This window comes from Octopus sinensis, linkage group LG3, assembly GCF_006345805.1.
Source record: "Octopus sinensis linkage group LG3, ASM634580v1, whole genome shotgun sequence".
NCBI classification, from domain to species: domain Eukaryota; kingdom Metazoa; phylum Mollusca; class Cephalopoda; order Octopoda; family Octopodidae; genus Octopus; species Octopus sinensis.
The window spans coordinates 141,261,991-141,277,733 of record NC_042999.1 but is presented as its reverse complement, the minus strand read 5'-3'; the positions used below and the strand labels follow the sequence as shown (position 1 = coordinate 141,277,733).

General features: G+C 34.0%; 1 protein-coding gene across 8 annotated transcripts in view; it reads right to left on the bottom strand.

Annotated features, from left to right (window-relative positions):
- Nucleotides 1–862: 862 nt before the first annotated feature.
- LOC115209960 (mRNA-decapping enzyme 1A-like) overlaps nt 863–15,743 on the bottom strand; it is a 369,797-nt gene continuing 354,916 nt past the window's right edge. For 6 of the 8 annotated variants that reach the window (XM_036501425.1, XM_036501429.1, XM_029778603.2 and 3 more), the window contains 5 exons: nt 11,417–11,561; nt 7,522–8,179; nt 4,479–4,593; nt 3,281–3,375; nt 863–1,786 (listed from right to left, as the gene is read on the bottom strand). In XM_036501425.1, coding sequence (XP_036357318.1) covers nt 1,706–1,786; nt 3,281–3,375; nt 4,479–4,593; nt 7,522–8,179; nt 11,417–11,561 — 1,094 coding nt within the window. In that variant the 3' untranslated portion in view covers nt 863–1,705. The remainder of the gene's footprint in view (nt 1,787–3,280; nt 3,376–4,478; nt 4,594–7,521; nt 8,180–11,416; nt 11,562–15,743) is intronic. The other 2 variants (XM_036501426.1, XM_036501427.1) reach the window with 2 other exon arrangements.

Sequence of the window (15,743 nt, the reverse complement as noted above, 5' to 3'; positions counted from 1 at the left end):
AACTATGCAAGGAGAAGGAGAAAGGAAACCATGGAAAACCTAGACTGAGATCCAAAGATACTGCAAAAAGAAATATGGAGTAGAAAGGAATTGATCATAATAAATAGCAAATTCAAGTGAAAAACTGACCAGTATGGAGAAAGCTTAGTCATGACTAAGCCATGAACAGTCATAGTCATGACGATAGATTGTAGGAAAAAAAATGCAATCATATTACATTCAATTGTGCTGTTTTTGTTTGGTACCCTGAATGTTTTTTTTAATCATCATCATCATCATCATCATCATCATTTAACGTCCGCTTTCCATGCTAGCATGGGTTGGACGGTTCAACTGGGGTCTGGGGAGCCCGAAGGCTGCACCAGGCCAGTCAGATCTGGCAGTGTTTCTACAGCTGGATGCCCTTCCTAACGCCAACCACTCCGAGAGTGTAGTGGGTGATTTTATGTGCCACCGACACAGGTGCCAGACGAGGCTGGCGAACGGCCACGCTCGGATGGTGTTTTTATGTGCCACCGACACAGGTGCCAGACGAGGCTGGCGATGATGACTACTGACATAGGCACAAGTCCACATATTTTGTGGGGAGATGACACAGCTGTTATATTGAACCCAGTTTTATATTGGTACTTTATTGTATTGGCCCTGGGTGAATAGTGATGCTGACATCAACAATGCTGCTAAAATTTCTGCAATCACAGAAAGTTTAATAGTAAAAGCAGTAAAATAGTGTGAAACATGTAGTTTTATATCTATGTAAGAAAAAGATTAATAAAAAAGTACACAAACACACACACACGCGCGCGGGGTGTTACGAGTCCCTTGGATCAATTAGTTTATCACAACAGAAATATAGTGAGAGATAATAGTCAATAAATTATACATCTGTAGGATATTATCACTCCACCACCCTTTACATCATCTCATAAATAAACATAGCTAATGCAATAAATGAATAAATAAAACAACTGGAAATAAGGCTAACGACCATTGTTCCTCTTTCAATTAAGTGACTATAAAGGGAACTTTCAGCTATGTTTTGATTCTAGTATATAGATTCAGAATAAGGTGTTTGATAGGTATCCTGGTTGCGGTTGTGTGATAGTAAATAAGCTGGAAAGAACTTCTATCGTAACTGTTCACTGTTAGATATGAACTCTCTATAGAAGATTATAGATATAAAATTATCTCTAATGAGAGAATATTATATAAAAACATATCACTACTAGCTGAAAGAGTATTGCTATGAGATTATTTCTATTATGAACAGAATATCACTATTATCATTGTAATAACCAGGTGATAATCAATGTAAGATTATCTCTGAAAAAATATCACTGCAACTTTGTAACTATCAAAAGATAATTAGCTATATTAACAGAATATTATTACTATGAGGTTTCTTATAGCAACAAAAATTCTTCTTTTATATTGTCATTACCAAAAGAAGTTTATCATAAAGATTATCAGCATTATCACTATTAAAAGGAAATTATCTCAGATGTCCCTATTTTTATTCATAGTCACATTGATAAATCAAGGTATTTTCAATAAGTCTTCAGGAATCTGTTTGTACTTTACTTCAAAGTGGTTAAGAAGGAGAGGGAAGGTGAAGCACCAAAGATCTTTTGGTCACTTTAGCAATGTTTTTAACTGGTAAGGAAATTAGCAACTTCAAAGACTTTTATTGAATTGCACAAGGATCTCATGTTCGTGGGTTTGATAATTCAGCTTTCAGACTTAGAAGATAGGCTTGGTGAATTTTGTTTAGAAAGCCAGAGTCATTCTATGAAAAGAAAAGAAAAGAAAAGAATAATTAATTTGCAATTCAAAAAACAAAAAACAAAACTAAACTAATTCATATTTTATTTCCTTTAAAAATTTAATATTATTTTCCTTTTTCCCATTCCAGAAAGATTAGAATTGATTCTGAAATCTACATATAAAAACTAAATATATTTTTCTTTAAATACAGGCATGGCTTTCTATCATGAAGTAGAGAATGATGACTATTTTCTTTTAAGCAAATGAAAAGTACAATATCTGTGAGGTTAAAGTACAAAATATTTTTGACTAATTTCATCCAGTCAGCCAAATGTTGCCATGTTGTAGTATTGTTTTCAATGACTACTAGCTTACATGTTGTGCCATTAAGTAAGATGCATTGCTCTGGGCATTTCAGCATACCTGATTAACATGTTCCACTCTTACTCCACAGTTGAGTGGCTAGTGATAGAAAGCAACCAGCTATAAAAGCAATTGCTCCAACAATATGTAAATGTCAAAAATTCCATGTTAGCATAGAAAATTTCATCTAAAATGGTAAAAATACAAAAATAGCAACAAGCACTGAAGGAATTAATGTAATGTGCCTTGCAATAAGTACAATACAATTGGCTTTGTATCTACATATAAAAAAAAAAATCAATATTGATAGGCGGAAGGAATGAAAATGTCATGTTCTCTTAACAAGTGTATATTGCATAATTGTTTTTTACATTTTCACAGGCAAGGTTATGTAATCAAGAAGTTCACATCACACTCATGTGGTTCTAGGTTCAACTCCAAGCTTTGAGAGAGAAATTTGTGGAAACTGTGCAGAAGCCCAACATGAACCATATCTGACAAGTCATTGGTTCTATTCCCTTTTCCCCACTAGTCTTGGAGACCCAGCAGAGGTTGCAGCCATTGTCCTTTTATCTTTGACTCAGCCATAAGAAAAGATAAGTTATTGAATTTTAGGAAATGTGTAAAAGATCTCCTTCAATCTTCATTTATAGGCACAGGAGTGGCTGTGTGGTAAGTAGCTTGTTTACCAACCACATGGTTCCGGGTTCAGTCCCACTGCGTGGCATCTTGGGCAAGTGTCTTCTACTATAGCTTCGGGCCAACCAAAGCCTTGTGAGTGGATTTGGTAGATGGAAACTGAAAGAAGCCCGTCGTATATATGTATATATATATATGCGTGTGTATGTTTGTGTGTCTGTGTTTGTCCCCCTAGCATTGCTTGACAACTGATGCTGGTGTGCTTATGGCCCCGTTACTTAGCAGTTCGGCAAAAGAGACCGATAGAATAAGTACTGGGCTTACAAAAAAATAAGTCCTGGGGTTGAGTTGCTCGATTAAAAGGCAGTGCTCTAGCATGGCCGCAGTCAAATGACTGAAACAAATAAAAAGAGTAAAAAGAGTAAAGAGTAATCGTATTGTTGCTCTTTAGGAAATAAACAATATCATAAAGAAAAGTTGATGCATATAAGCAGCATAGTAAGTACCTCCATACCTTTAATAAATTTATCATTGTCTCTTGGAGTTGTTCTCTAGAGAAAGATGGCATTTCAGTTAAACAGTGATGATCACTGACAGTCTTGGTAAACACTAATGAAAGAAAATATCAGAGTAGAGAGTAAAATAATTAGTAAATAGTGAAGATGTATTTAGAAGAATACAATATATTAGATTAGAAAAATGTGTGTGTCTGTGTTGAGATAGAATAGAAAAATTTACTAAGAAGGACTGTTTTGAAGTTTATCAAGCTACATTGATGTATGTGGGGTGTATATAAATGTATGTTGTATTACAAGTGTGTGTGTGTGTGTGTGTGTGTGTGTGTGTGTGTGTGTGTGTGTGTGTGTGTGTTAGATTAATGTGTGACTTCCTAGGATTAGAGAAGAGCTTCGAATATATGTATATGTGTGTGAAAGATGAAAGAAATCAACACACTGATTAGTGTCAGCTAGCATTCCTTGATAATCTAGTTGGTACTACTTCTTAAAAGCAAGGTGAAGTGAGGCATGTAGCAGCCTAAATGCACAACAAAAAATTCTTGTGGGCTTGAAATGAATATCTTAGAACTGGTGTACCAGTACCATATCTATTTGGCTGCTATTTTGTTTCAGCCAACACATGTGTGAGTGCTTGACAGGTAGACAGATGACAACCAAAATCAATATCTTATACTTAGTAGACCTAGATCAGAAAAAGCTAAACACCATGAAGATTATACACAATGCAGAGATTTGATGTCAGTGGATCATCTGTTTCTTTGCCATGTGGTGTATATGCTAACTTGTATGTCATATTAAAACAACTGTTGGAACTGAAGTAGGTGGGGGAGTGTAGACAATAGTTGAAAGAATATCAGGCACCCGACTAAGAGAATGGCAATTGTTGTAGTAGTACTGCATTGTGTCTGTGACCAAAACAGTCAAGTTTATCTACGTCTAAGTAGATACTGTAGGGTGGTATAGCTTGCTGTTGTAAGCAACAGCAATGACAGGTGACTTATTAGTTTGCAGTGCTGCATTCAATTGCTCTTGCAAGTAAAGTTATCTGTAATGAATTCACCATCTTTCAAAGAGGGATATTTTCCTTCTCATCTCCTTGATGCTACAGAGACCAGAAATAATAAGCAAAGGCTAGTGGGCTGCAGAAAGAAGAAGCAGACATACAAAGGTAAGGGAAAGGATGAGAAAATTTACCTGGAGAATTACTGGATGAACTTGAAACTGATTTTGCTTTAGTATGTTGTGAGACAAAAGCCATTGGTGAGAGAAGGTTATTATTGGTATGTTGAGGAAGAGTGGAAGAGATGGACTAAAAAAACAAAAAAACAGCAAGAACATTGAAAAAAAGTGTCATTATTTGGTTGCTTATCTGATGATGATTTTATTAGGTCTAAGGCAAAAGCTATTTACATGTAAAAGATTGTTTGTTGATGAATAGCTCAGGCCTACAGACAAATTTCACCCTAAAATATAACAAGTAACTTGGGTATGATACATGTTTTTTAGTTTAGTTTCTCATGGCTGAAATATATCATATCTTAGTACAAACCAGTACTTAGTGCACCATAAATAATACTTATAGGTTGGATTGTTATTATCACATAAATAATAAAATAATTTAATGTATCATCAACAGTGAAATTATCAACATAAATAAAGTATTATTCATTGTGTATCTTAACCTAATACAGAAAGATTTTGGGGAATGTATTTGTTCCTTCAAATATATATGTGGTAAACTAACAGGATCATTAGAGCAGTGGACAAAATGCTTTGCAGTATTTAGCTATGGCTCTTTACGTTCTGAGTTCAAATCCCACAGAAGTCAACTTTGCCTTTTATCCTTTCAGGGTTGATAAAATATAGTACCAGTCAAGTACCAGAATCAATTGTATTAACTTACTCCTTCCTTGAAAATCAGTGGCCTTGAACTAAATTAGAAGCAATTATGAAGGTTACAAGCTGGCATAATTGTTAGAGCATCAAAAGAAATGCATTGAAGTATTTGCTTTGAGCCTTTACATTCTAAGTTCAGATCCTACCAAGGTCAACTTTGTCTTTCATCCTTTTGGGGTTCAACAAAAAAACAAAGCATCAGTCAATTATTGGGGCTAATGGTATCGATTAACCCCTCCCATCAAAATTACTAGCCTTGTGTCAAAATCAGAAACCATTATAATTATAAACTTTACAGACATGGAAGTGTCATTAACTGGACTTGTGTAGATTAGTGGTTCCTAACCATTTTTTACCTATGGACCCCTTTGATTTCTATTTTCCTCAGGCAGACCCTCATGTCCATTTGATGTTTAAAAAAATCCTATTATTTTTTATAATTAAATATTAGGAATTGTATTAAAAAATAGTTAAAATATTCTGTGTATTGTTGGAGTATAACCAGTTTATTACACATAAATTCTAACAACAAAACCTTATATGGACCTTGGTTGAAAACCATTGGTGTAGATGTACAAGACCATGTGAAGAGGAAGGTGAGAGCGAAGGGTGAAGTACTGCCCCTCAGTAAAATTGAATGAAAGTAGCAAGCCCGCTATGGTTAATGCTTCCAATCACAATTCTCTTTTGTAATTTCCAAGCATATATACGACATATTTTTACATTTATATATTTCCTTTGTTTCTTTTCAATACGTGTTCTTTTTGTTTTTCCTTTGTTGTAAAACCTTCACTGTTTTTGCAGCCTGTTTATATATTATTGTCTCTTATTTTTTGTTTTTGTGGAAAATAAAAACTATTATTATTATTGTTGTTGTAGTTGTTATTGTTATACTGGTTACTATTGACCAGTGACATGTTTTTCATGAGCTTTTAGATATATAATGGTATTTATAAGTCTACAATACACAAGCACAAGGGAAATAAAGAAAATCCACTTATTAGAATATGACTATGTGTTAGTTTGTAAAATACTAGAACAAAAATGTTGGTATAACATCATGGACAGACCAAGCTGTTGTTGACAAAATGGTGCTGAAAGCTAAGAAATATCAATAGATGAAGTGTGGAGGAAGACACAATCATGGAATTAGGAAAATCAACAAAGAGAAAAAAAAAAGAAATAGAACAAAATAGTTGGAACAAATGGAGTAATATTAAAAAAAAAGAAAAGAAAAAAACTGGTATTATTGTTGATCCAATAAATTTTACTGAAATAGAGAAAAAGACATTAATTTACACTTGTTAATGCAGGTGTACACATTATAGAATTGGATATTGAACAATGAAACAGCAGCCACCTTTAAAAGGGGTTGGAAACTAATAGGCTGCATAAATTTGGTAAACTTTGGAAAATTTTTTGCAAAGGACACAATAGAGGAGGAAGGAAAAATGGTTTGAACTGGAAACAAATTATATTGAAATCATTGTATATGTGCACAGAGTAAGAATCACCATGGCCAATTTTCATGTGTTATCGTTTGATCTTTACCTAATCAAAGGTATTCCAGCTGTGACCATCTCATCTGTTTTTATTTCTTAACAACCAAATCTAGGCCTATAATAATCAATTCACGTTCCCTTCTCTTTTTTTAAGATGGTTGGATGTAATTCAAGGAATATCTGTTTGCTAATTCTAGCACCTTCACTAGACCAGATCTATTTTCTAGCTCTTCTTCCATATAACTACCTCCATCTAGCTCTCACCATAACTAGAAATTGCATATCAGCACCATGAGACTAAGAAAAAGAATATGCTGGAATTACCAGATCAGATGTCATATATCTCATATACTAAAACTAATGCTTCTGTCTTAGAACAAAGTCAGAACTTATCTGAAGAGAAAACAATGGAATTATCAGTTCTAATGGCTTAAAAAAAGTATAGAAACCAATATAATAAAAAGTGGAAGCTCTCTCTCTCCCAACCACAAGGTTTATTGTATGAACTTAGTGTTGCTGGTTAAGCGTTCAATCAGCTAATCTTTGCCATAATTCTACTTAAGGAGAGCTCATCTAGGCTACAGTGGAGCTGCCTAACAACAACAAGAGCAATATAACTATTTATTATTAATGAAATTCATGACTTTGGGTGAGTCTGTATGTCATGAGGAAGAATTTGGCATTTCATTTGACTGAAAAGAAAAGGAAGAGATTTACAGATGTTTTATCAAGATTAAGTAAGTATTTAAAAATATTTATGAATAAAATTCTGTCAAATGCTGAACAGAAAACGAATTTCCTCACCACATTATTAACAGTCAGTTGTAAATAACACTTACTCCAGAACTATTTGGCAATGAGACTGATTCCAGATCTGCAGGTGTTAACAGTTCTTGTGTGCAAGATTTAGCCAAGATGGGAGATTTCATTGGTTTGCTTCCAATGGAACTGTCCAATCCAATTGTAAGGAGACTTGAAGTAAAATCAGGGACATTGAAATGGTTGATACCATGAAATGTGTAACTCGACTGAGATGATGGAAATGGTTCAAAGTTTGATGGATCACGCAAACAGTCAGTAGCATTGAAATAGGAGTTCTCAGACTCTATTTTTGGTGACTGAGGAAAATTGAAAATCTGTCCAGAAGTTGTTATGGAAGTAGTTGATGAAAAACTTACTGGGTCAAGTAAGTTAACACCTTTGTTAATGGAGACTGTATTAGTTTTTTTGGAAGGTGTTTTTCTGGAAATTTTGTCAAATTCATGGTAATTTTGAGAGCTTTTCAAGAGATTAAAACCATTGTGAGATGATGCTGTAACCAGGGATGGAGATAACTGTTTTAACATCAATGTAGATGGGGATGTAGTATTTTCACATTTACCATGGTGTTGTGGTTGTTTTTCAATATCTTCAACCATTGTGACAGAAGAACCAAACTGTTTCAAAATAGTTGGTAGTTGAGAAGTAGCAGGGTCTGATTCTAGTAACATATTTGACCTGAAATAAAGCAAAACAGAAACATACAATAATTAGTAAAGTCATGTTACCTAAGATTTCATCTATTCTAAAATATAAAGAATTAAATAAAAAAAAAGGATTTTAGGACTGCTGAGCAGGAACCTATTGAAATTTCTATAGTATTGTTCCCCCGGATAGAGTGCTAGCCTATTGCAGACTAAATATAAAGGGTGCACTTTTAAACTTATAAAGCAGTACACTTAAAGATGAACTTCTTTTCTTTTTGGAAAAAAGCATCTGTAACAGTTTCACATAAAAGTGCCCGTGCTGGTGTCATGTAAAAAGTACCCAGTACATTCTGTGAAGTGGCTGATGTTAGGAAGGGCATCCAGCTGTAGAAATAAATAAGTGGAACCTGGGCAGCTCCCCAGCAGGCCAGTTTCTGTCAAACCATCCAACTCATGCCAGCAGATGATAATGGAGCTTGAATCTTCTTTTGTTTATAAGTCACAAAAAGTTGGAAGTTTATTCTTGTCTGGTTTTCCTAGCAGTAATAAAAGCAGATTAAAATTTAATATTCAGGCTATTGAGGGTGTAATAGAGGTAGAAGGTAATAGACCTAAAACTTCACACTTTTTTTAAAACCATACTTTAAGCTTTTATTAGAATTTATTCAGCTGCCAGTATTTTATTTAAATCAAACCCTATCCGAGTTCCTGTCCATTTTTATACTTTCCTAACAGATGTTTAGGTTGAGTATCATTCACATCAATCCTGCTATTATGGGAAGGCCTGCAAAAGTCATGGGTACTGCAACCCTACTCTTTGGAATATCCAATAGAAAAAAAATAAGCTCAATGTTTTATGCTATGTAGTTTGAGGTCTCACCAGCATCTGGTTCGATAAATACTGAATTGAGTAAATCAACAATAATCTTCATGTCAAGTGAAAAAAATTTAGACTTGGGAAATTTGGTTTGAATAGCAATAAACTACTTCCTTATGTACAAAGCAAACAACTGCAAACTGGAATTTGAATTTAAGAATAAAGATAAAAAATGAAACAAGAAAGAAATATAAAAAGCATTTGTAATTTTCTTGAGAAAGTTTCCAAATGAATTGATAGAATTTTCCTACAAGAATGTTTACATATAAAATTAGTTACAAATGAATTTTTCTATGAATATGTTTCCAAGGAAATTGTTTCTTCAAAAAAGGCTTGTTATGAGATGCTTTCAGGTGAAAAGTAGCCCAACAACAAAAAAAGAGGTATTTCCAATTTTTTTCAGCCTTCACTAATTTATTTCTGGTCTCCACATCTTCCTAGCCTTTTACTACCAGCTCTCAACTGGTAATATCAACTATGGGTCTTGGTGATGTCCAGAAAGACTCCAGTCATGCAATATATGTGTGTGTGTGTGTGGTGTGTGTGTGTGTGTGTGTGTGCGTATATGTGTGTGTGTGTGTGTGTGTGTGAAGTGGGGTGGATGGATAGCTAGTTGTGAACAACTGAAAAAATGGGAAGTGTCAAGTAAAAGTTGTACATATAATGAGTGTGTCTGGTTGTATCTGGTTGTGCATATGTATTCCATGCTGTGTATGAAGTTACATAGACATGATTTGTAGGCCCGAGTAATGTCTATTGTAATTGTTTGAGTAGTTTAAATTCAGATAATTTTATGTCTGATGCTTGACTTGGTAGCACTTTACTTGGTTGTAGATTATTTTGATACTGTTTGACTGTCATCAAGTTTTTCTTTACATTGTGGATTTGATTAATCTTGTTTGTATCAGATGTTTCTGGTCAGTATTGCTTGATTGTTTCTATAGTGAAGAGGTAGTCTATCCAACAAAACATTTGATGAGCATTTTTAAACACGGTCATCATATCTTTAGAGTAGCAAGACATTTTGTTCAAAGATTTAAAACTTAACATATCTTTATTAAAAAAAGAAAAGAAAAAAAGTTGAGAGAGAGTAAGAGAGAAAGTTAGTTGCTAGATTAACTCATGAGAGTACCAAGTCTTGTGAAAATATATGAATGGAGTTGTTAATGTTTCATGTGTAACATTAGCATTATTTGATGATTGTTTTGATTAGGATGCATATTTTGGAAATTTGGGAAAAGCATAACGAACTAAGAACACTAATGTTTGCTATGATAATTTGACTGGTTTGGAATGAGACTAGCAATTTAAGTGTTTGAATAGTATATGCTTGTGAGTCGAACAGATCCTTGGTGGGTAGTTAAATTTTGGTGAGATTTTCAGAATACATACAACATATATTTAACTGTCAGTATTTTAGCTTCTAATCAACCTTCATCTGAGAAGCATCATCAAAGATGTTCTAGTAGTCCCCATGCCATCTTATACTCAGAAACTCTTGGATTACATTATTCAATGTTCTTCCCTTTCAAAAAAAATATAGTGTGATTTGAAGAAAAATTGGATGCTATTTCTAACAGGTCTAGCAACTAGATACAGCCTCCTTATACAAGTGGTGTAAACTTAATGAAAATTATTAAGAATTTTGCAAAACACATACGCAAATGTAAGAAAATTATGTTGTTTTATGAATGTGATTGAAACCCCTCTCTTCTTATATTGTACATTTTTATGTAATGACCTGTTGTGTTGGAGCTGTAGAAAGTTGGCTTCAAATATGAGAGATGTGTGGTTGATGGAGTTGTGTGATGTATTGTAATTTGGTAACACATTTGCTGTGTGGCACATTGTAATTTAGTAATGCAGTTGTTCATATAACTGGCCTGAATGTCACACTCTAAACTTCTTACAGTTAAATTAACAATGACCTATTGACAAATAACATCTCTTTCGTTCCAAGCTATAACTGCTAATATTAGAAACAAGATATACTGAGGATGATCTTGGAGCCATACCTTACACAAGTGACATTTACAACAAAGACATCAACAAATATCAATGTGATACAGATTCTACAGTCATACTGTATCCACAAAGAATGTACTTACATTGATTTCAAATCAATTATTAGTTGACAGTCACATTATCATCATTGTCATTTCAAGAATGTTTTTCTATGCTGGTATAAGTTTGGTACAACTGCTGAATAGCTTGGAATTTAACCTGTATTAAATATTCTTATATTCTCTTATACTTTTATACATTTCAGCTATGTAGCTATGGTCATTGATAGTTTATTTCAATATTGACTGAAGTAATTTAAATTCAGTTTGGAAATTTTACAAGCAATCTTCACTAGACAACAAATTTCTTACTAAATAATTTCCAAACCTTTGAAAGTGTGCATTCCTTGAAGGTATACTTGTAGCTTTCAAATCAAATGTATTTTGTTGAACTGTAGCATTGCGAAAAAGGGTCTCCAGGCTTATATGAGACTTACTGCCACTTGATGATCCCTTCTCACCATAATTCTCACCTGAAAAGAAAGTGGTAAAAAGTGGTAACTGGAAATAATAATAACTGAAGCAGTGAGGATATCAGAAGAATAAGAAATGAGAGACAATTAGAAGAAAAAAATTTAAGCCAGAAAATAACATGAATAGACAAATGAAAGCAAGTTCAAACCTAACTATATTTCAGTGGACAACTTAGTGGAGGCATATAATGTGTTCCAATTTGTTTCACCAAAATAGTTCCACAATCATTTAAGTAGAAGTTTGTATAAAGAACAGTGGCCAGAGCTGTAAGGAAACAACTTCAACAATTCTGAAAACTTTGTTGTAGAATTATTCACAGTCATATATTTGTATGTGGGTAAGAATTTATATAATACTGAAATTCCCTGTTTTTCTGTTTGTGCATGTCATGATTTTAGTGAAAGTAATCTATTGTAGCATTAGAATATTTTGATTAGTGTACTCTCAAATACAAGCCATTTGTCTAAAATAACTTCCAGTTCATTTCTGTGCCCTAAAATCCTGAAAACTGGAATAGGTTGCTGATTATTTTACAAATACAATAATTTCCAGCCATTCATAAAAGAGAGACAACTCCAAAATGTGCCAATGCACTCACTTGTTCATAACATATATGCATATCTATTGATAGAGAAAGAAAGAGAAATCACATAATTTAATCTGCATTCTGTGTTTTGAGACAGAACATTCATACATACACAGACAGATAGACAGACAGGCACACACACACACACACACACACACCACACACACACACACACACACACATACACACACACAAATTCAGATATATATTTCATGTTTTCTTTTCCGTCTGAACATTTTCAAATAAGTAATTATTTTTGTTTATAATTTGTAATGACTTAGAAATGTCAGCACTTCTTCATTTCTAGGATCCCATGAAATTGACAGTATAACTCTGTTGTCTGCTGCTATGTTCTGAGTTCAAATTCTGCTGAGGTCGACTTTGCCTTTCATCCTTTCGGGGTTGATTAAATAAGTACCAGTTATGCACTGGGGTCGATATAATCAACTTAATCCACTTGTCTGTCCTTGTTTGTCTCCTCTGTGTGTAGCCCCTTGTGGGCAGTAAAGAAATAAGAAGTAGGCGTTTTTCTGGTCATAAAGTGAAAGCATTTTTAAAGGTTTTTATTTCAATGCTTGCCATATCATACATCCAATAATATATGAGCTTGGTGACTTGCACAAGAGATTTTCTTTGGAAAACCTGTGTTTGCAATGAGAATTACTTGCAACATACTCTTTTGTTATACCTCTATATGCATCCATCTGCCTGCTATAAGTCTTCATGGCCTTTAATCATCACCACAACTAGAATAAAGCCAAATATGATGAAGAATGTCATGATTTTACAGAAAAATAATTGTTCATTATGCATTAACTATCGATCATTCTAACTCTCTCCTACTAACATTCGATATGTCTGAGTAGTTAATAGCCATGTTTTGCTTGTGTTAATTAAGAATTTAATTAAAATCTTTGGTGGCTCCTTCAATAAGGACAGTTTCACATTGGTTGCTTTATGATGCCTTGCTGGCACTCAGAAATGAGATGACTGAGTGCAGCAGTTTGGACACTGATCATTTGGCTTGGCTGACTAGACATTAAACCTGATTTGGTGACAGTACATGTTGGTGTTGATGGCAAATATATACACATAGAAATAAATACATAGAGAGAGAGACACACACACACACACACATTACAATTTATTAATTGAATGTGATTGACATTAACACTTTTACTCTCATCATACATGTGAAAAAATATGCTCACACATACATAAACAGAAAGACAGAGAGAAAGGAGGAGGAGAGAACATGAGAAACAAGATTTTATGTAAAATAAGTTTGTGTTGAATCAGTGATGCCAAATAAGCAGCACCAAAGCAGCTGTGCCAAAACTGTCCCATACCCCTGACATGCTATTGCTCACTGTTTATATTTTGTTCCTTAATAGTTTCATATGGAAGGAAAATACTTTCATTTTTGGGCCTTCAAACAATTTAAGTAAAGATCTTTAGTTTTACAGGACCCTGGAAAAAAATATATATTTCATATATATTAAACATACATTAAACACATATGAACCCTACATGCCAACATTTTTATTTTCTATTCTTTTAGGGAAAGTTTCTTTATGATCCTGAAAAAATAACAGACTTTAAAATTGTTTTAAGAAATTTTTAGCCAGCTTTCACACACTTCATTTCAGAATACAGAACCAACCATAACTTTTCCAATTTTGATATTTTTTTAAGCATGGGAAAAATTTGGGTTTAGGGTTAGATATCTAGTGTGAGGGTTAAGAGTTACGATATAGAGTTTAAGGTTAGAGTTATATGGAAAGAGGAAATGATATAAAAAAAAAAAGTGGTGATGATGATGATGATGATGAAATCCCTACAAAAAATTTGTAAATAAATTAAAAATCAAGAAGAAAAGGTAGATATGATGCTTACTGACCATCATTCATACATACACATGAACCAACTCACTTATTTACCAAGTACTTTCTGGTTGTCATGTTTAATAGTGTTACCAAGTTGTAGTATTGGTTTCAAATTTTAGCACAAGGCCAACAGTTTTGGAGGTGGGGGGGGGGTAAGTTGATTACATTGACCCCAGTCCTCATCTGGTACTTATTCTATCAACCCTGAAAAGATGAAAGGCACAGTTGACCTCAGTGGAATTTGATTTCAGACTGTAAAGGTGGATGAAATGCTGCTAATCATTTTGTCTGGTGCACTAATGATTTTGCCAGCTTGCCGCTTTACCAAGTAGCAATATTAAACATGATGACTAGAAAGCCTTTGTGTGGGACAATGAATCTGATAAGTATTTGTCCAAATCTAGTAATTATGTCCAACAGTAACGTATGTGTCCAAATAAAGCCATAGTCATACGAAGTTCTTTATCTCTGAATGTCTTATTCAATTGCACAACCCTAAACCCAACACTGAACTGTTAGCCATGTTAAACAGTACTGACCTTGACCATCAGATTGAGTGACATGACATGCAACCGTTAATAAAAGTGTTATGTGCAGTCACTCTCATCTGCTAGAAATAACTGTTAAATTCACACTTCACAATCTTAATAAAAAACATTAGTTTAAATAATATAGTCCAAAGTATACAAATGGACAAGATGCAGCTCAGTTAGAGCAGTAACAACTTTAGAAATATTATGAGGGAAAAATTATCCGCACTTTCACCATAACATATCTTTATTATTGTCACACTGCTTTCTGTGCATGCGTGCTTATAGTTGGTACTATTGTGGTCACGTGATCGAAGTTTGAGCCTGATTGTGCCATTTTAATTTCTAGCTTTACAGCGTAAGCATGGCCACTCTACTAGCAATGTGCACCAAAGAAGAACAAAGACCAGTGATCCAAGCGATGGTAATGGTGAACAGATTCACCATTACCATCTCTAGAGCTTACTGAATCTTCTCATCAGTGGTGGAGGTTGATGGGTGTCCTGCTCCCTCTTCGTGCATCATGCTTGCCCGGTCACTTTCAAACTTCTCAATCTACTCATGCACACTTCTACATGGTAGTGCACTGTCCCTGTATTGTGCTAAAAACCTCCGATGAATTTCAGCACCTGACACACCTTTCAACCACAGAAATCAGATAACTGCTCTTTGTTCTACTTTGGTGCTAATTGCTAGTGGAGTGTCCATGCTTACACTAAAATCAGAAAGAAAAATGACATGATCTGGCTCAAACTTCGACCACATGACTACAATAGTACCAACTATAAGCACACATGCACAGAATGCAGTGTGACAATAACAAAGATATGTTATGGTGAAAGTGCAGATAATTTTTGACTTCCCCTCATAATATAGTGGTTCTTGTTGATAGTTTATCTATATACAATAATTTTAATATAATTCTTTTCAAGTTTCAGCCACTTCTGCCTTCTCTATTATATTTTCTCAACACCTTCACAGAAAATTGTTTACCAAATTTATGCAGTCCATCAGTTCCCAACCCGCTTAAAGGCTCCTTTAGTTTAATTGTCCAATATCCAATTTCATAAGGGTAAATTAATGTATTTTTCTCTATTTCTGAATAAAAAATGATACCAGTCTTTTAGACTTTTAAAAAAAAATTAATGCTGCACACTGTTTTAAAAACAATAATTCCCC